We start from the raw sequence: 22,520 nt of genomic DNA on the forward strand, positions 1-22,520 counted from the left end.
CAAATGTCAGATGTGTAAAATACTTATTTAATAATACCTGAAGCAAATATATATAAATTTATGTTACATCCATCTTTCTCGCGGATAAATAAACTCTTGGATTTCTCTCGCGGTACTTTTTGACGATTCACTAATCGAACGCATGGTAGCAACAGTAGACAAGTCCATGGAATTATTATTGCGTCGGCTGTACAACCGTAACGTGAAATGCATTAATAATTTTGGCACGATTCGCTCGTGGTATTTTCGCATAAGCGTGGCACTTTGGTCGATACTCGGACTCGTCCTCCCCTTTCACGAAAATGAAATCATCCGAATAATACAACTGGCTGTGCGCGATTGTTCTAAACAAGGGCTTATTCATGCACGCACGCACGCAGTTTGAAAGTAACAACACTTGGTACTCGACACGCGCGTCTGGCTCGTTCGAGCCTTGTATACGCATGAATTGCACTAATTTCTGACGTATTTCCTCTCGCTATTGTCACACAGGCACATACACGCACGTTATCCGAGTCGAGGCGCTCCACGTGACTCGTCGGGTGCAGACCTCTTACGCAATCGCTTGGGCGCAAACACACTTTACTCGTCGAGGCGAAAAGAGAAAGGACATTTTACAATCTTCATCGTCGCAGCACGTAACACTTATATCACAGATAATGGGCGTCGCTACGCTTTGGCCGCGTTCGCGACGACGGAATCCTGATCGGGCTTGGTGGGCAGCGGCCTGTTGGCCATCTTGCTGGTGGACGCGGACGCTTGCTGGGGTTCCGGCAGCTCCGAGTACAAATGAGCAGTCGCATCTGACGGTTCAGCATATTCACATAGCAGCGAATTCGGCCTCTTGTTGCTCATCTTGTTGGTCGCGCCCAGAATACTCTCGCCGAGCACTTTGAGGAAGCTCATCGGCCTAGCGGGTTGATCCCTACAGGTAGAATCCACCTCGCGATGATCCGCACCGTAGCCCAAATTCTTCGGTGGACCATCATTGCTGACGAGGTGATCGTTAACCACGTCTGGCGGTAGCGGCTGAGGTGCCCGGCCGATCAGGCTCTCTAGGATCGGTTGAGACAATCGACTGGTGCTGGGGACTGTCTCATCACCTGGTAATTCGGCGTATAAGTGATTCTGGTCGCTGGTCCGCTGATCGCGTGGTTGCGCGTATTCCGTGATGGGTGGTCTGACTCGTATCCCGCTGGGCAATAACTTCTCCAAGGACGGTGCTTTGGTGCCGATGTTGACGGACGGTTTCGATGCTCCGCGAGACCTCTTGATTCTCGGACGGATCACATCGTAGGCGTTCTCCTCCCGATCGGCCGCCGGTTGCTGATCGTTGTTGTTGTTGCAGCTCTCTTCAACCTTGATGAGATCGTACAAGTGCTCGATCATCTCTCTCGCCTGGCTGTAATTGTCGGGATCGCTCAGTCGCTCCCGAAGATCCCTCAGGTACTCCTCCGTGAGCTCTTCCGGTAACGTTTGCGTGGCCTTGTTCTCTGCATACGGATAAATATCGCCGTTTTCCTGGTCGTCGTCCTCTTGAACACTCGCCTGAGGTTCCTCGATCTGAAGGATCCTGGTCTCCGGCTGGAGACCGACGTATTCGTGCACGCTCAGCCGCGAGATCGACCTGGCGGACGTCGCGGCGGTCATTCCGTTGCTGGACGAGAACCAGCTCGTTAGATTCGTCAGCGGACTGGATGTCAGTTTGGGACAGACCCCACGACGACGCACGTAGAGAATTCCCGAGGCTAGGATTGCCGCAACAACGATGAAGACCGCCACGATGCAGACGATGACGATGATCCTCTTCTCACGCTCCAGCTGCTCCGACTCGCTCATTTCCATATCAAAGTATCCTTTTTGTCTTGGGTAAACGTGAGGGCCCACGCTGGGCGGGATGACGCTTGGCTTCGGTTTTGACGACGGTTTCTCGCACTCGACGTGATGCCGCTGCGTGCAGATGAGTTGCGTAAAGTTGCGCATGGTTATGTAACCCTCGGACAGGTTCAGGCACTTGTCCAGGAACTGGTCAACCATGCAGTGGCTGGATTCCATGATCATGGAAGCGAAGTTGTCGAGCCCCGTCACTTCGCGCATCCACTCCTCGAGATTGCAGTTACACTTCTCCCTGAAGTAATTGTTGCCGATGCGCGCACTGTTCACACTTTGCGAGATTGCCACGAACTTGAGCGCGCCCGCCCGCGCCTTTTCTATGTGATTACCGGTAAAGGAGAATTCGAAATTTGGGCTGGAAGTGGCGCCCACCTCCGCTTTAATAGCCTCCGCTTTAATAGCCTCGCTCTCGAGATCGTTGAAGAGATTGTGGTCGATCGCTATATAGTTCCACTGGTGAAGTACAATCGAACCAGGGCGCAGATGCCGAAATTCGTTGTTGCTGAAGGTGACGTTCGCCGCTGACGTGTTGATGGCCCCGGTGTCCACCTCGGATAATCTAATAGAATAATAAAATTAAAACGTGCATTAAAATAAAATACTAAATAATTAAAGAAACCGAAAATCGAAGACAACAAATTAAGAAATTGGCTGGAGTTGAATTTGTTGTGTTTGCTGAAGCAATGCAAAGAGAAGAAGAGATGGATTGATTTCCATTTCACGACCGTGAATTTCTGCTGTAAATATGATAAGTAACTTTGCGAAGTGAATTTAATATCTCGAACCTTGAATATTGAATGGTCAGATTGTCGTGACCAGCCCTGAAGGCCGCCGTATTGATATTCGTAAGTTGCACATCGACGAACTCGAGATGTTGGATAAGGGCTCTGTCGCTGAAGGCGCCGGATTGGATTTCGTGGATCGACGCGTTGCTGATGATCACGCTGAGGATGGTCATCGCGCAGAAAGCGTCCTTGCGTATAGTCTTGGTCCAGATGTCGTCCATTCGTATTTCCGCGACTGCCGAAGGAAACACTGCCTTCGGTAATTCGGCGATCCTCACACTTTGGAACATTATCTGTATTGCAAAGAGCACGACATCTCAAAATTGTGTTATTAAATTTTCAAGATATTGTTACTCGATCTAAAAGTTATTTATTGTCTGACGTTTAATCGAATAATAATTCGCGCAAATCAGTATGAATTGCCCTCATTTAGTGACATTTGAAACGGAGAATGTTACGAATATTATTATCAAAAATATTTATATCTATGCGTTATTCGATATCAGAATTGAGTAACATAATATAATTGGGATGCGAGTATCACGTAAATATATTAAATTAATACATTATGCAACGCGTAAATGCATTAAATTAATTACATTAAAAAAACATTGTAGAAAAAAATTTACTAGATTTTTTAATTAATCCCCGTTAATTTCTTCTTCCATAATCATACTAATTTTTGTCAAATTAATACGATTTTATTATTAAACATATACGATGTTATTTATTTTTAAAATAAGTTTAATTAACTCGATAATATAATTTCGACTATTATTACTTTATTAACAACATTCTCTAAATATAATTTCTTTCTGACCATGCATACACTAGCAGAGGAAATAAAAATATACAGATTAAATACAGTTACGTGTAAAAAAAGTTCAATTGAAGATATTAAATTAATTTACACTTAATTGTGTTAATTCAAATTATAACAAACGTGCATATGATCGATTTAAAAATTTAAATTTTCCTTCTAAAGTACGATAGTTTCTCGTTAAAAGATTTAATTGTTCCCAATCAAATATTAAGTTTAAATTGCTCCAAAATTTCCGATTAAGCAATGCATTCATTTAAAAGCTTGTATAAGGAGATAGGAATTACATCTATTGTTTATCTTTATCGAAGCTAATTCCATTCATAAGACGATAAAGATATATTAATATCGATATCGGTTCTGATACGTTATCATAGTTTAATAACTAATAACGATGTGCATCAAGATAACCTTGGTCGCTGGTCCGTGTCGTCCGTGTTGAGGCGCTTCGAATTTGAAGGCATTGCTGGAGAGCTCCAGGGACTTCACTTCCTTCACCGAGATCCACAGCAGCCAGGAGAAGGCGTTGGGCTTGATCTCCACGTGTTTGCAGCGCGATATCGAGACGCTGAGCGTACCACGCGTGTTCCGGAAGGCGTGGCTCTCCAGGAACACGCTGTTGCACTCGGACACCTCGAGGTGCGTGTTGGACGCGTTGAGGTTCTGAAAGGCCTGTCTCTTGGCGACCACGCTGTAGATCCTGGAAACATGGACGTGCTTCAGAGGCACCCCCCCGTCGAACGCGCCCGTGTGTATCCTCAGCTCACGGCAGTGCGAGATCTCGAGGTCCGACGCTTCCGGCGGAATCATCCCCTCCAGCAGCTCCACGTTCTAGGGAAGGAAAATCGAGACGAGAGATGAAACATGACGCTACGTCGAGTCTGTGCGAAAGAACGTTAGCAGGTGTAATTAAAGAAGATGGTAATGTCGCGCGATCGACATCTCGCACCTCCAAGGTCGTATGCCTCGTCATTTGCTTCTCTATCTAGATTTACATCTTGTGCGTTACATAATGAGCGGATATCTAGCGACTGACTAAGGCTGTTTTCTGACATCATTATGCCTCTTCTCGCTTTGTAATAATTTACGACACATTTTATTTTTGACACATCGAAAGAATAATATTTTTGCACAACATTAATCGCACATAATACAGTTAGTTTGACAAATCATTGAAAAAAGAATTTTATTTTGGTTCAAAGTTTCCAAATTTATAATTCCAAAAAAATTTTTTAAATTTATTTTATTCAAAATTTTATTAAATTTTTATTAAATTTTATCTATTAATTTTTATAAAATTTATAAAATTTTTATTTTATTAAAAATTTATTTTATTGTAAATATACATGGTTATAGATAATTGGGCGAGATAAAATAAGGAGTGAAGTAACAATTATATTCTCATTAAACAATCGAGTTTCCGAGGAGACTTTGAAATATTTCCACTGAACTCCACGTCGACTTCCTGACGACTATTTATAAATTTCCTTCAGTTTATGCCGATATATTCTCTGCGCTGACCCCGATTATACGTGTCACTCGAACTTCTTTAGAAATTCCTTTCAGTTTTGTTCGACGTTACATTGTTTAGTAAAAAGACAGATTAGAATTCTACGATAAACTACTGAGAAAGAGATATTCTAATCTCTCAATACTTCCGACTGCGAAACGACCCTGTTGAAGATCACTGAAAAATGTAAGGCAGAGGAAATTTAGCCAGCCTATACAAAAGAGCCTTGAAATCTCACAATCATTCATAAAATTTGGTTTTTGCAGAAATTTTTGACGATTCACGAATAAATATCAGAGACAATCAAGGGAGTTTCTTTTTCACAGTTTATAGAAAATTATTCATTTCTCTCTATTTTTAGATTACTGATTTTGTTTCTGGTGATATGTATATGTGTGTGTGAACGCATCCGGTTTCTTGCTTCGGCATCTTTGACCCGATGACTAAATCATTATCTATGAGATATTTTTCCATATATGAGATATTACAACACAACTACAAGCGTGTGTCGGCCGTACTTCAATGAGTGTTAATCTTGACAACTTGATAATACATTATAATGTATTTCGTGACACAAAAAATACGACTATAAATCACTTTATACATAATTTATTTTTCTGTATTTCCGATTTATTATCTGTTTGCCTCTTTTGATATTTGCGATAAAAAAACACTATATTTTAAAAGTCATCTCTTTTATCAAATATTCTTCCTTTGCTCTTTCTCTCTGTCATTGAAAAATAGAATTCTAAAGAGTTGCGGATGCCACATTTGTGAGAATGATATACTCTATAAATCTCTAAATAAATAATTTATAAATAGATAAATTTTATAAATAAATAAATAAATAATTGTGTATCTTTTCTGTATCTTCTCTCAAATATCTTCGTAAAATTATGGAATGCTTGAAATGGATAGAATTATCGGTCTCTTCCCGTTTGGATTTCTTCCAACTTCGGATGTTTACTTTTCGTACGAAATTATTTTTCCGTGTATCCTGGTTTATTTTTACGTTCGACTTTGGTCTACACACACGAAAAAGCTCAATAAACGTAGACCGCATAATGCGGCATCCGTGCCATGCTGGTTCCTTCAAAGCACCGGAAAATCGTTTCAAGAGTTCATTAGAACTCCGATGAGTCACTGTTCGCGACTAGTAATGCGTACGGTTCGACTTTCGCATCCCGTGTCTTGGTTACACGGTAACGCGAGGCTCCGGTGTTCCCTTGCTTGTTTTGTCGTCTCCTCATCGCAATCGAGCTGTCATAAGTCGCGGTTTGATTTCAACTGGTAGATTTACCCTTGAAGGCTTGCTTGTCAGAAAAAGAAGAAAAAGTATTCCCGTATCGATATCATCGCGCATCTTAAATTAATATAAATATTAAGAGAGGAAGAGAGAAAGATGTCGATTAAGATAACGCATGGTATAGTAGTTATGTTAGGCAATCTTGTTGGACTACGGTGATTGTTGTTTCAGTACGATTCGATCAATCGATAGTATCGGGCTTAGTTTCATGACAGCATCCGATAAAGTGCATCCAGATAAAGCTCAGAAATTTATTGCGCGAAATAAAAGTAGGTTCGCAACAATAATGTAAATTATTCCTCATCATCATACATATTTTATCGCGCAAAATTATTAATTTTTAATTTACTGGACTCTGTTTGATTTGTTGTAGGACTTATTAATTTTATCTTAATACGGCACATTTTAATCTACTCTAAACTCTTATGAAATGATATTATTTTCTGATATCTATCCTTTGCTACAACATAATGCGGATTTCCTGTACTCTGTATGATGAGATACGCGCTTCTCCGGCTGATAACGCTGAGTAAAGTAAAACAGTATTAGTAGTGAGCAGCGAATGTTGTTTATGCTCATTCCTAATTAAAAATATACGTGACTTCCTTGTAGTTCAGCAGGAGAGTTTCGCGCGGGAAGTATTAATTAGCAAAATAGAGATAAATAGCTGGATAGATAGGGAGAGAAAAACAGAAGGAAAGAGAGGCACGAGAGGAAAAACCGTAATATTAGAAAAGCGAGCAAAATACGTGTATGTGTCAACGCGTGATACAACCCCTTTGTAGGGGCGCTGTATCGGATCCACTTTCATTATGTGGCATCGATGACATCACTGCACGCACTTTGCGCGGCGAACCCAGCTGTTACCGCCGTCGGTTCCTCGGGATGAGGAGAAACGCGGTCAGGGAAGAGCGAATGCAAGTCGGAAAATGCGTCGTTCCTTTCTATGCTTCTCGACGAATGACTAAGTCTGCTCTTAAAAGTCGCACGGTTGTGACTCAAGGGCTGGGATAACATCGGTTATTTCTGCGTCGCGGTCCTTGGGCACAAAGAACATTTCTCTCTCTCTCTCTCTCTCTCTCTCTCTCTCTCTCTCTCTCTCTCTTTCTCGAAATCTTTCACGAACAACAAGACGTGAAACCGCTGGTGCGAATTAATTTTGCAGTACCGAGATGACGAGCTGGCCCGCAGCCATAGAATTTTCTACGATTGCCGCGATGTATTTCTAGACATCGATTCATTTCACTCCTTCTCACTTCCTCTTCAATATATTCGATGAATTAATAACATAGTGGCCATTGAAATAAAAAATATGTCATAGGATCAATTTTCGCGTCAATTGAGATACTTTCGATCGAACTTTAAATTTAAAATCGTCGAAATTAAAAATCGTCGAAGGCTCCGCACAATTTTTTCCCATTGTTCACTTCAAGCGATTTTAAAGAGGGTATTTTTCACGATGGGAAAGGGGACTATTGGAGACAAAGAAATCCATACGAAAACATTTGTATTTAAACTTCCGAAATTTTCCGGCAGCTGAAGTTATTTGAGAACGGTTACATATCTACAATTTGTTCCGGACCGCCCTGAAACTTTAGAGCGGATTTTTTTTTAACATCGTTCCGCATCTCGTTTTGCTTCGTTCAGCGACGGAGCGTATCGAACCGTTTCCGTTATCGTTTCGGTTTAGTTTCGATTCCATATGTTTGGTTTAGCTTCGATTCTATACGGGAAAGATTTTTGTAAGAGGAAAACTTTGGAGATATCTCGAGTTCTCCCCCTCTCGCGATACCTTCACGAGACATTTAGCCAATTTTTGATATTACCCATTTAATGGATAGAAGATATTTAAGAATTATTAAGATTTTTACAGAATTAATTAAGAATTTTACAGAATCAATTAAGAATTAATTACGAATTTTACAGAATTATTTAACGCTCGCTGAATTTATAAGAAATTCAAAATTTTGATTCTTCACGTATGAGTTTATTTTTTAAACTCTTTATTACATTATGTACAACATATATTACGCTGTATGTAAGATAAGATAATTCTGTATATTTTCCTTCGCGATTCGATAAAGAGGCCGTATTATTTGACGTTATTTCCCGTTATCTGATTAATTATTTAAACATACATGATACAACAATGTAATATGAATACGAGGGATATATTTCTGACGAGAAACCGCTGCAACGTCGATGTTGCAGTAGATATACCGTTAGCGAAGGGAACCTTAAGAAAGCTGAATGTCCGGAATATCGATGAATCGCGAGGGTCACATCGCCTCGATGGCGAGGAAACATTATTTCAACTTACAACACGAGTGGGATAAGTTTGGTCGTGCGATGCATCGGACCGGAAATAAAGAGAGCAGGTCACTTTAGCCGGATTGCGCAAACACCAATGGATACCGTGGTAACCGTGGAATTTGCGAATTCGCCATCGCGAGAATCGATAGTTTTTTTTTCCGGACGCCATCCTTGCTCGACGAATGGAACGATCGAGTAGAAACCCTGTTTATTATAATGACCTAATGCAACTCGCGAAGGTTATTCGCTGTCGTTAAAATATTTTCGCACACGCTGGCCTTGCCAGAGCAAACACGGGAAAGAGCAACCTTGAAGAGGCGTTTGTATAAAATATTTTCCGATGCATAATTTTGGCAAATAAGTCAATATTTTATCCTTATTTTAATTTAATTTTTCATTTTAATTTAATTTTTTATTGTTATTTATGTAGTTTAATATCACAATTTTTGAAAAATTTTATTAAAATTCCAAGAATTTTGTATACGATTATTTTTTCTCATCGATGAAAGTAAAAATAAAATGCAAATCCTTCCATGGTACTATTAATCCTTACAGGTTACACATTTTTTTCTTTGACTTACAATGCCTTGTCACTGTTTTAGTTGTCTTAAAATGCTTGAAAAAATGTATAAAAATTCACGTATATTTTTTGACATCTGTAGAAAATTAAAATTAAATTAAATTAAAATTAAAAATTATGTACAAAAAAATTAAGAAATAAATGTTAAATATTTCTATCGATTATATATTTATAAGATCTCGAGATTCTATTATTAAAATATCGATAGGAACCCATATGTGACTTTTAAGGATTAATATTAGAATTCGATATTGCTGAAAAAATTGTAGAAAAAGATGAGAGGAAGAAATAATTATTCTCGAACGCATTACGGCTGACGCGGATGACGAATGAACGAAAATAAAATGCGGAAAATGAGAGAAGTTACGTAAGATGAATTAGGCAAGAGCAAGCGAGTGAGAAAAGCGAGCATCTCTCTATTAAATTTCTTGGCCTTCCTCGAGGACCTCTACCGTTATTATCGACCGACTTCCAAATTATGCGACGAGAAACATCCATCGCATGGATAAATAATTAAACGGCGTATTGGAGATACGCGTCGCGCATTTCGATTCGCTCGCACGAAGAGAGACGTCTACGGCAGCCAAGTCACGCGCGTCAAAGATTCGCCGTCTGAATTGAAATCGGCGAGGAATTGACGGCCGTATATCATCAGATCGGCGCATTAACCGCTCCTGGAAGACGCTAATCGAAACGCAGATGACGTGTCTCCCCCGCATTCAATTCGTCGCGACGATTCTCGTCATCCAGGGCGTGAGAGACGCTCGTCGAGATGAATGAACCGGATAAGTGTCGAGTCTATGAAAGTTTCGAGTTTCCATTTTCGTCACTGACAAACTTGCGCCCCAGCTAATTGACGTATAGTCGGGGAAACAGAAGCCCGGGCGTTTCTCCGCGACGTTGTAAAAATAACCCGATTCACTGTCTAGTTCTAGTTCGAGGTGAACGGGAGGAAGACAATCGAGTTATTCTAAACTCTGGCACGCGAGAAAGAGAGATCCCTCAGGCGCCGTCTCTTCTGCTCCTCGAAATTAATCGGCCGTGAGAGACGAATCTCGCCTTCAATTTAAAAAGGCGGAGGAAAGTAGTCGTTATAATACACAGTAGCTGTTATATTCCTCCTTTTAGTTGGCCCATCTAGAGACAACGAGAGAGAGTGTCTGCGCTTTTTTAAATATACAATCATCGTAAAATCACGGAATACGAAATTGGATTGAAAAGTAAATTTGGAATATTATCTGACGTTAAATTATCTGATGTATAGCACATTACGAGCATTGATATACTCCCGATAATTCCACGCAATATGAGACCTGAATATTTAATACTATTCGCTGGTATAACGAAATTATAATTACATGTTTCCCCCGTATCCTTTAACGGCGCCTGTTAAACAATTCCGATTTAATTACCCGGCTCGTTAATATGTTATCATAAGATTTAAATATTATATTTGGAAAAAAGGGACGCATCGTCCCTTTTTGCGATAATGAAATTGCGAGATTGTATTTTCAGCGAATTTATGACACATACGACACTTCGATTGTTTGTTCTCGATCGATGCGTTGCGAATTTAATTCAAATGATCGAAAAATCATTCGATTTATTTAAGAAATTTATGCATAACACTTGAGAGAGGTAGTCATCGAAAAAGAAATAAAATTATTTCCGCCCGAATGCATTCATTCTATTGCTTAACCCTTTGTATCACGACTTGGCGGCCCATCTTTTTCTTCGCAGTTTTTCATTTTTTTCACTTACACCACTTTTTTAACAACAAATATCGGATTTTTTGTTTCTACAAAATCCCTAAAACATCGATAAATGTAAAAAAATATAAAGTCATTAAATGTTAGTTGCAAAAATCGTATATAAAAATAGTCAAAATTAGTACTTTTTCACGAAGAAATGCATTTTCTTCTAATTTATTAAGAAAATCAAAGGGGCAATTTTTTTACGAATTTAGTACACTCTAAAATATTTTTTAGAATTTTTTCAGATTTTATCCACCGTGTTATTTTTGTTATCAATAAAATTTCTATAAAAAATACAATATTTTCCGTACTAAATCCAAACTAACAATTGTATCTCCCAAAACTTTCTCTCTGAGAATTTTTCAAGCCAGAATCCAAATCTAAAGGAAAAATTTATAATCTTTTAAATTTATAATTTTCTGCCATATTGTATCCTTCATCTTGAATTTTTTGAAATCGAAAATTTTGACAGCAGACTCAGATTCAGGGACCAGAAAACGAATTGGCACACAGAAAAAAATAAGTGTCAAATCAAAACTTATATTAACGCATTCATTGTTTCATATATACGCAATCTTCTTAGAAGAATTTAATAATTTTAAATTTCAACAATATTATAGTTTTATTTCAATATTGTAATTGTCATCTCAAGAATATATAATTATTTAATTCTACTTTAGGAAAATTATAATCTTTGATTTAAAAATTAAAACATTGTTTCCTTTCCACTTAAGAAAATTAAATCTTAAATCATAAGAATATATTTTCCTTGATTAAACTATATAAAATGGCTTCATTCAAGCAAGCAATTATATTTTTCTTTAATTAACGCAATATAATCTCATCTCAAGATTTCATATTAAAACTAAAGATATTTTCCAGACAAGAATGTCTTTTTTTTCTGTGCAAAGATTTTGGATGTAAACAGAAATATATGGCTGAGAGGGTTAAACTAAGCAACAGCAATTCGACCATCAGACATGCGATTCGATGTGGACAAGAAGACACGCATGACACTCTGCGCGGTTAATGTCTGCCAATTTTTGGCCGGCTTTATCGCGCGCTGCTAATGTTCCGCGCCCACGTCCGGCGAGCGTTTCGCTCGCGAAGAGCGAGAGCCCGGAGTGTACTTATTATACGGGCGTGTATCTCCAGGTCGTGCGGATATCTCGTCTCCCCCTCCGTGGAATTCGCGTGGGGCTCGGCGTTACGGCGATCGTCACGGGGAATGCCGGAAGTTAATTCGCGGAATGGCGCGATGCCACCCGTAGAGCTGACACTCGGCTCTCCTCTCGCATCGTGCACACGGGATGAAATTACTCTCTCGCATAACGCGGCCACGCTAGAATACGCCTCTGCCTTTGCCGACATGCGAGCGCCATTATGCCCTGCCGCGGGGAGGAGGGGGCCAGGGGGGACCCTCCGACCGGGGGTCGCGTCGAGGGATAATTCGGTTAATTGCCGCAGCGCACCGGGCACTGGATGGCCTGCGATCTGCTAAGTGCTACATTTTTCGTGTGTGTGTTTTTTTTTCCGTCGCTTTAATCTTCTGCAATCGATATCTTCTCTACTTCCGTCTTTTTTTCTCTATTACACCTAGAGATTTTATCAATCATCTAAACCTCTTCTCCCTTTTTGCCTCTTTCAATTAGTACACGGAATCATTTATAGAAACATTCATATCTTTATATGAGCCATTAGACAAAATGAATTGGTAGAAATAAAAATGAAGATGCATTATTTTTTGTGAAGAGATGAGGAAGATACTGCTGTCGAATAGCTGAAGAATATTAATCGATATTAATGTTGTTTGAATCTTTTATTAGAACAACGTGGTTCTAAATTAAACGCATGGCGAGACCGGAAAGGCGTTTCTAACGTTAATCCGATCACAGTAGATTGCGTAGGGGAGTCTAAATTATAGAACCACTACGGTTTCACGGGCTGCAACGCGGAAGACACATGATTTGGATCAGGCGAGCGTAAATGCACTCATATTTACGCGATTGTTGGTCTCTCCATCCCATTCACACGCACACACACACGCACACACACGTGCACCTATCTCGACGCTTTAATATACACAGAGGACGTATTCGCGCAGATAGGCGAGGCACTTCGCACGTGTGGCTAATCGCGATAACTGAAGAGAACTCGTGGCAGAGGAGACGTTGGAGAAAGCGAGAAAGAGAGTTATCGTTGCGAATAAACGAGCAGGATGTCGGGCTATATCTACGCCCCCGGAGCAAATTCTCCAGACAAAGCCGGCAAACCGCAATCGGCTCTCGGATGCACGTATTGTATGTACTATGGGGGAGAGATGGGACGTTCTAAAATAATTTATCATTCTGGAGGGTGGGTTGCGCGAGGAGCCGAGGATGGCCCGAGAGTGATAATAGCGCGTTCCGCGATCGAGATAACGCCGGATCTCTCTTCCCTTTCTCATCGAACCGTTTATTGGATTATCGAAGTTATCGGGGGCTGATAGAGAGAGAGAGAGGGAAGTCGAGAGACTCTTTGAAAGATTCACGAGCGCGATCTCTCCCTCTTCGTCGATGCGATTGGAGAATTGTTTTCGAGTCGACGTGTTCACAGATTTTAATTGTGAAATATTGCGTTGGGAAACACAAAGGTAGGTCGGAGTCGTAGAGAGATAACATACGACAGCGCGAACAATGATGAACTTTCATAGGCAAGAAACGCCTCGATCAGATCAAGGCATTTCAATTTTAATCTTATCATCGATCAATTTATAAATTAATATTCTCAATGTTTGTAAGGAAAGAAAGTCTTTCGGATGATTTACATGAGAATGTTAACTCCAAAGAGGATAAATAGGATATCGTACAGGTTTAAAATGTATTCTAAGAGTTGCCTTTTAAGACCGAGGGGATAGGATTCGATTTACGTAAGATTATCCCGGTCACTTCTCGGATCAGCCCGCATCGTCGTCGACGCGATCAAGGCTCTCTCGCGTTGACGCCCCCGACCAACCAAAGTGTAATTCGTTGAAAGGGCCTATTGTGAATAAATTGAGCCGAGGCGAGGATCGGACCAGGCGAACTTCCAACGCGCAGCGCGATTTTGTGCGTACGAAATTCCCATCGGCCCGATCTCCTGGGTCCTAGGATGAGCACATGAACTGAATAACGATTTATTAATTCATCGACAGCTGAAGCAGATGATGCGAATGAAAGGAGGGCTCTCATGAAAGGCAATGTGTGTCCCTTCCTCCTCGTAAAATTTAACGCAACATTCAGCGACCTCGAATGGGTAGTTTTTGGGGAGAGACTCAGACTTTGTTTTCACGAGACTATAACGAGATGTAATTGCGGGCGGGTAACAATGTTACATTTCTACAGCTGAGGTCGTCGAACGTAACGCACGCGTGTATCTGGTGGCATCGTTTCCGTCCTAAGCGCTGCTATCGTTCTCGCGCGATTTCGCGCGACGTGTTATTTTCCAGTTCCGATTGTTAGGTTTTATTCGCTCCACTCGAGATGATTACGGTGGGGAAAGAGATAGAGAGGGAGAAAGATATGAAGTTGGAGACAGGGAAATTACAAGCAGCGTTGCGAGAGCACGCTTTAATCGCCGGCATATTGTTTTCGCCGGTTTGCGTCAACAGATTCGCCCGCCCTCCTACATTCCCCATAATCGCAATCGGTTTGTAATCGAGTTAGGTCGGGAAAAGCCGCCGCTTATTAACGGGTCCGTGAGCGTTAAATCGCGCGCCTAAACTGGCGCCGCGCGAAATTGTTTTGGTGTGCAACGGCTAACGCGCGCCAACGTTAATTGTTGTTTCCACGTGTAATTTCGAATCGACGACCATCGCAAATAGCAACGGGGATACCGCGAAACACGCGAATTAAATCCCGCGCAACGGCAGTCGAGCGAATAACAGCTGACCGCCTGAAGGCGCATTTCGCGAACATTAGCGTAGAGATCCAAAAGTCATCCTTGATAGCTTCAATACACCCGGTTCCCCGCCTCTTTTTAAGTCGGAATGAAAGGGGGAAGAGAAAGGAAATTCTTCCCTAAAATATTCGACCCTAAAATTAGAACTGGAACACGTGGTAGGGGATTACATTAGGATCAAACTTGAGCGGCGATACTGAAATAGTTGTCGAACGAAGTAGAAAATATTCGTGAAGCAGTTGACTCGGACAATGCATCGCTCGCGATGAGCCCTCCGATCGGAAATTGCGTGCAGCGGAAGTCGACCTAGGCTCGATCGAATGCACGAGGAGGAATTCGAGGGAGATATCGGGACCGATCTATTCTATTCCGAGCGAGTTGGCTATTGTCAATCTTTTCAAACGTCTAAGTCGCGTGAGGATGTGTACACGTGTCTCATTCTAATATCTCAATTGTGTTCCCTTTAGATCTCGTAAAATATGCAAAATAATTTCGGTGATCGAGACTAAAATAGATGGAATATCAATAAGCGAAATATAAAGAGACATAAGATAAACGAAACTAAATGTGTACAAAATATTTTTAGTAATTTTTTAATAAATTTTTGATAATTTTTTAGTAATTTTTTAATAATTTTTTGTAATTTTTAGTAACTTTCCAGTAATTTTTAGTAATTTTTTAATAATTTTTTTAAGTAATATTTTTAGTAAATATAATTATGATATTGTGCTAATAATAGAGCACAATAAGACGAACAATATTTCATTCACGCCTATTTATGAATTGATTATCTCGCTCAACTTGATCACTTTTTATTATCGGAGTCCTCGATCGCGGGAGGAAATCTCGCATTATTTCCCTATAAGAGGGATCCGCGCGTTTCTACACTCTTCGCCGTGATTTCAGTATTTGATCGCCGCTTGATTTGTCATTTCCGCCGATCAAATTAAAGTGTCCTTGTTTCGATACGAGTGAACTTGCACGAGGCAGCAAGAAGGAGTAGCCCAGTCAGTTATATCGCACAGCGATGGACCGGCTGTACGATAAATGGAATTAATGGCGTTGGAATGATAAGTGACGATGTGACTGAATCTGATTTGATTACCAAGTATCTGCCGTCCAGCGGTATAATAGTGGCTTAACGCTGCCAATTGTTGTTTCTGTGTTGTCACTTGTTGTTGAGCGAATATAAAACACCGTCTCTGTAGCCCGCTTGGTTGGTCAATGCCCTCGCTTTTCGAGCATGCTAGTATTTTTGAAAACGACTGTGTATTTATAATTTTACGTACGTAACACTTTCGATGTACTCGTTATTTTATTCTCGGCCGGTTACTATCGACTTTATTCATCGACACCAGTCACTCTGCTGTCTGTCAATTGTTAAGGACACTGGGTACATGTTGTATTGCGCGTCACGCCCACGCTTAACGCGTTTATCGGACGGAGAGGAATCGCTCTCAATGATTTAAAAGTTGTTTGAGGATACGTTAAAAGTCATGAAAAAATCATGTAAATTATACTTTAAATATTTGCAATGAAATATCGATAACTTTTAGATTTTTTCATATAATTATAAGACAGATATGTCAAAATACTTTTCAAAAATGAATGTGATTCGCTTTTAATCCGAGAAAGTTATTTTATTAATATTTTTCTCTTTAGCTAATACTTTTTTAAATAATTATTGTATTATTTTAAATAATTTATATATAATTTATTTGTAATTATTTTAAATAATTTATGTATTGCATGAAAATATCTCGATTACTCGAGGCAGCCTGAAATAGTGAATGGCGACAAAGTAATAAAACGATCTGGTGGCCTTAGACTGTATGTCGGGCTACCATAAAAGAGAAGGCAAGTGCTGTGAGTGCCGCTTAAAACTGGTTTCCGTTGCGTTTCTATGCGAGCGGTTGATCATAGCGCAGATAGAGAATAGGCTTACTCCAGTTTGCGGTCAAGAAGCATGGCAGAAATTCAACCTCCGTTCGGAGAAGAATTATAGATTAATTAATGTTCTACGTCTTATTACATGTAATCAAACTAGAATAAATTATTGATTTAGATTCATCATCTCCTCAAGCGATAAAAAGCAGGTTCTCTAGCAAAATATCATCGCTCTTAATATCTGAAGGATTACCGAGCTCTCATAAAATATTAAACGTTACTGCATTATTAATCCTTTGCAGTAAAATCAATTTTCTGTTCCATAAATAAATTGAACCGTGTATTATCTCAATCACAAATTTATGATCGGAGTTAAATCGAGTTACGAACCATATATCATATATCATATATTTCTAGAGATTCTTGCAACGCATGGCTCTGGGATATTTCAAATCTGTTTCAAAATCTCAAATCTATCAGAGAGATCTTACTCTATATCTCTGACCATTATTTGAACAAGTTATCGCTCCTGGCACGTTGTACGTGATAGTTTTATCGCGAGCGTTTTCAACCCTTGAGTCTCTCGTGTCGAAAACTTGGCGAGAAGCGCATCGCATCGCGCCTTTGCATCGGTTGCGGATGATATTCAGCTTGAGTGCAGCTGACAACGGGAGCGGCAAGTGAGGCTGCGGCTGTTGCACGTTATACCGTATACAGAAACGTGGTAGTGCAAGTTACAGCTTGTTTCGTGCCTGCTCAGGGACGGACGTTTAAGAAACGGACGTCACATGTTTCCTCAATCATGCTTCTATCGAATTTTCCATTTTTCCAATTTTCATTATATTAACTCAATATTATTTTTATTATCATATTAAAAAGGTGCCGCACTTGATGCGAAAAATGATTTTTAAATTAAAAAAATTTTTTTTTAATTTATTTAAATTTATTAATTTATTTTCTTTTAATTTATTAGAAACCTTTATCGATGAAAATCAGATCTTGTTTAGCATTTAAATTTCGCATATATTGATTTATAAAAATTTTTATATATTTTATATGTTATATATTATATATTATAAATTTATGTATTATAATCTTACAATTATTTGAAATTCAGATCTCTCTCTACGCGACTGACTCCGGTCTGCGTTTAACGAACGCACGCACTTGCGTGCGCTTCCGTGCACGCGATTCCCAGCGTATTTACCGGGCCAATGATTTATATGCTAATCTCGCGTGGAAGGCGAATCCAAAACTCCACCGTAAACTTTCACCGTCGTGCATTAACGACTTCTCTTTTATGGAGCACCGGATGCCGAGATAAATCGCGATTTCGCGTATAATTCGCGAAAAACTGCACGTTAATCAAAAGCGCAAACAACAGTCGCGACTTTGACAACTTTAAAATTCCTTGTCGCTTATTGTTAGTCTTTCTCGAAAGAATCGGCATCGAGAGTATTAATTTTCAATTTAAGTAAGAGAGAAATGATATCTTTACTTCCCAAGACCATCGAATTATGCTGTTTAATGATTATTGTCTTTTAATTGATTAGTAATTTATTTAGTATTGACAAGATATAGAATCTTCTTTTTCAAAAAAATTACACTCTAAAATCTTTAATAATTTCTTAAATAATTTTTAATATTCTAATAATTTCTTAAATAATTTTTTTTTAATTTATCTTAAATAATTTTTGGATTTTTAAAAAAATATAAAGAGAGGGAGAAGAAGAAGAATTTTGATTTCTCTGTGGATTTCGCTTATTTTTAGCGTGAAATTATGGCCGCAACGGCGGTCCTTGCATTCACCTGTTCTTTGGAGAAGACGCACTTGACGTTAATCCATCGGTGCGCCTGGACGGTGCAGTTGCAGCCGTTCATGGCGCATATCCCTGGCTTGGTGGCTTCGATGATGCATGGGAGGAATGCGAGATACCACAGTAGGAACACTGAGCATACGATCCCACGATCACACTTAATAACGAGCCCATCCAGGCCGCTCGACACTCTTCGCTTGGCGCTCATCATGCGACGATCCTCGATCGAACGCGATCAGAGCGATCGTTAGATCATCACCTGTCACCAATTTCCTCGCGCGATCGCGGCCTCTCTCATAACGATCCGATCACTGGTCTCGTCGTGGAACGATGATGCGAAGACACAACGAAGCATGCGAAGCGAAAACCCGTGCCATCATTGATCTGCCAATCGATCGCGTAGATCGATCGATCAGGAGACACTATATTCCTTATCCTCGCGACTTTTTCCACTGATGGATCTTGCGTTTCGCGTCCGAGCAGACAAGGAGGCACATCTCCCCCTTTATCGGGCCCTATCGATCTTTGACGACGAGCTTCCACGATGCGGGGGAACCGAAATCAACGATCGATTAAATAATCGATTCGCGCGCGTTCGTTGACAGAAGGAAGCCAGGCGACTAGAGACCAGCTGATGCGATCGTGACGGAGGTTGCTTTTAAACTGTGGTCGGTAGCATGCACGATCGGTGTCTGCTCCCCACCTAGATCTATACAGCTCGACTCGCCTTGCCACTCTCTTTCTCTCTCTCTTTTCGCCTCTCGCCGCGCGTTCTCTCTCTCTTAGGTCTTTTGAGAGATAAACGCCGGCCATGACTCGTGTCGTCATCGGCTTCGAAGGAATGAGACGGGCGCTCGTGCTCTTTCCCGAGGGCCCGATCGGCGCGCTGCGCTCGTCAAGGGGATCGACATCGACTTCTGCGAGCGCGGTCGTCGATTTTCGTCGAGCCATGGACGGTGCGCACCTGCCAGGACGACCTTGACCAAATTATCCGGAGTACCCTCGATCCGCATCGAAGTGACCGATGTTCATCGCGGATGCTAATTGCGCAAGCCGCGTTCAGGACTTGTAACCCCGGTCAATGGGTTTAATCGGCGTGTTGCTCTTATAGAAAGCGAAGTTTATGTATTTTTATTTTAATAGAAATTCGATCGATTACGAGAAATATCGATCGAACTTTGCATCGTGTTTATTTATTAACGAAATATTAGCTGCTTCTGGTTTTAAGCATTGATAAGGTAATCAGTGTATTAAATATTTACTGGAGATTTCGTGTAAATGTATTTTTTTTAAATCCATGCACGTAAACATGGCATTGGATAAAAATAGAATTCTTAAGATTTTATCTTATCTTCAATAAAAGGAGATCTTATGCGATAAAAAGATACGTTGCTTACAGCGACAAAATTTTAATTGGAATTGATACTAATTATTAAATTAAAAGCTGTTAATTTATAAGCTGAGGGAAGGAAATACCAAAATTCATATTTTCTGTCAATTTATTATTATTTATGTTTCAATGTCTTTATAAAGCTTTAATTATTAAAGTAATTTTATTTTGAATCAGAATTAATAAGATGATTGAAACTAAATTTAAATTTGTATTACGAATAAAGTATAATTGCTTACAAAAATTGATTCGAAATCTATCTTTCTGTTTGCTTTTGACTTGATAGAAATTAAATTTTTTAGTATTTGTTTCAATCTCTTTGTAAAACTTTAATTATTAAAATAATTTCATTTTGTGAATCAAATTAATAAGATGATTAAATCGTAATTTAAATTTGTATCACGAATAACGAATATAAAATATAGTTATTTATAAAAATTGTCTCGAAAATTATCTCTCTTTCTTTTTGCTTTCGACTTAATAGAAATTAAATTTTTTAGGACTATTTTTTTGAAATTTTCTTGAAAATTTCTTCAGATTTTTATATACAAATTTTCCATTATCAAGCAAATATTGCATAGACTTTTTCGAACGAGTTCGAATATCTCTGCGAATTTTTCTGCCACCCGCAAGAGCTGGTAATTTTCGCGATTACTCGTTCTTGTCGACAATAGAAGAAGGATACGCGGCGTGTGACAAAAAGTAACGCGAACCACCGTCTCCGACATATTGCGCCGGAACCGGAAATACGCGACAAGGGAAGCGCGCGCGATAAAAACGAGACAGCGGCCTGGAAGACGCCGCCGCGTCGCTTTTCATAATAGCAGATAGGGTTTCCCTAAAGCTCGCCGTACTCGTCGTAAGCTCTTCGCTTTATGAGCGGAAAGCTGCCCATTTAATTTCCCATGAGAAATTGCTCGCGCGCACCCCCGTCTCTTCACCCCTCTCGTCGCGCCATCTTCTCCTTCCCCTGTCACACACGCTTGTGAAACGTCGTTCCATTCATTCATAACGCGTTTCTCAAACTGAAAGGTGCCGCGAAGTGCCCATTTCCGAAATGGTCACGTACCAGCTGTACGTCACGTGGATACTGATCTTTAAAGCACACTCCTGATCCACCCCCTCCTCCCCCATCTCTCTCTCTCTCTCTCTCTCTCGTGCATTATGCACCAATGTCTATTATCTTTAGCATGCCGCTCGTTCATCTTTTTCGTCGTGACTATGATCGATGGCGAGAGCGCGCTGTTCCTCGACGCTTATATCTGACTCGCGAAAATTACATTTGTTACATGGTTTGATACGCGCCGCGATACCGCAGACCTGGATCGGGGCTGTAACATAACTCTCATCCTGAGAGTCGAGGCAGTCATCGGAATTTAATTCTTTGTAATCTAGAATCCGCTAAAGTGGTCTCTTCCAAAATTAAATTAATGAGCAAAACGACGTTAGAATGATCACTCTCGAAATTAAATTAATTAGTACGATATTAAGCTTAACGTAAGAGATGTCGCTCTATTTAATAGTTTAATAGTTTGTTGATTAAATATTAATATATAGTACATATTAAAATATTAATATGAAATATTTATTAAATAAAATATTAATATAAAATATACTAGATATTAATTACTGAAATATTAATTACTAATATCAAATATATACTTATTTTAATTGTATTAATAATTGGTGTTTAAATAGTTTAAAATTCTCTTTCTTCCACAAATTCTTTCAAAAGTCGAAGAACTATTATCAACAATTATTCATGATACATTCAAATTTCTTTTTTTATAAAAAGTACAAATCTGAAAGGGGGATTAATAAGTAACTTTTTAAACATTATATTTATATATTTCATCTTAATTAAACTATCTTATGCACTATTGTGTTTATATATTATATATTTATTGGTCATGAAGACATCGAAGGAAATACCGATTTTGATTATTTTTCACCCGGAAGTACCGTAATCGACCGATACGCGGGAATTCTAGCAAGATCTCTCATGATTTTTCCAGAATACCGGTTCTTACGGTAAAAATATAGAGTCGGTTCTATACTCATGAGAAAACCATAGGTATCTATAAGTATATTAACAATTTTACATTAATAATTTTATTTTATTATTTAATAATTTTATTTTATTATTTAATAATTTCACAAAAATTATTAAAGATACTAAATTTATATGAGGGGAAAAAATTGAAAGATGAAAGTTAAAATTATTAAAATTAAAATAACAGCTTACACATAGACCATATTTCCCATCATCTAGAATCGGGGGAAGTTTCTGCGTCCTGAATTTCAGAAACTTTATAACATCCCTTCTCTCAAATGCATTTAGATGTCAGATATAGTTCGCTCGCTTAATACAATGGTACATAGGCAGCGAGGCGCGGATCACGTTGACGAGCTTCGAGGAGAAGGACCGCGATGTGATTGCGCCTTATTAGGGACAAGTCCGACGAGAATCCGCGGGAGAAGCAACGATTGTCTAGCTGGTAGAGGAGCATCGTCCTCTATTCGCGATCTACCCAACCGAGATCCAAG

General features: G+C 39.6%; 2 protein-coding genes across 6 annotated transcripts in view; one reads left to right on the plus strand and one right to left on the minus strand.

Moving 5' to 3' along the window:
* Nucleotides 1–22,520, plus strand: part of Hiw (MYC binding protein highwire) — a 209,205-nt gene that overhangs the window by 173,680 nt on the left and 13,005 nt on the right. The window lies entirely within an intron of this gene.
* On the minus strand, nucleotides 7–19,371 carry LOC145977473 (uncharacterized). Of its 2 annotated transcripts, XM_083109525.1 has the most exons (4): nucleotides 18,576–19,369; nucleotides 3,910–4,329; nucleotides 2,679–2,971; nucleotides 7–2,452 (listed from the first exon to the last, which is right to left on the minus strand). In XM_083109525.1, exons 1-4 carry the CDS (start codon nucleotides 18,792–18,794, stop codon nucleotides 670–672), a joined length of 2,715 nt encoding a protein of 904 aa, XP_082965651.1. In that variant the 5' UTR covers nucleotides 18,795–19,369; the 3' UTR covers nucleotides 7–669. The 2 variants fall into 2 exon arrangements, with proteins under 2 accessions (XP_082965651.1, XP_082965657.1); XM_083109531.1 differs by lacking the exon at nucleotides 3,910–4,329 and having other exon boundaries at nucleotides 18,576–19,371.

This window comes from Camponotus vicinus, unplaced genomic scaffold (assembly GCF_025532165.1).
Source record: "Camponotus vicinus isolate PSW18456_S1 unplaced genomic scaffold, iyCamVici1.0 SCAF_1, whole genome shotgun sequence".
Classification (NCBI taxonomy): domain Eukaryota; kingdom Metazoa; phylum Arthropoda; class Insecta; order Hymenoptera; family Formicidae; genus Camponotus; species Camponotus vicinus.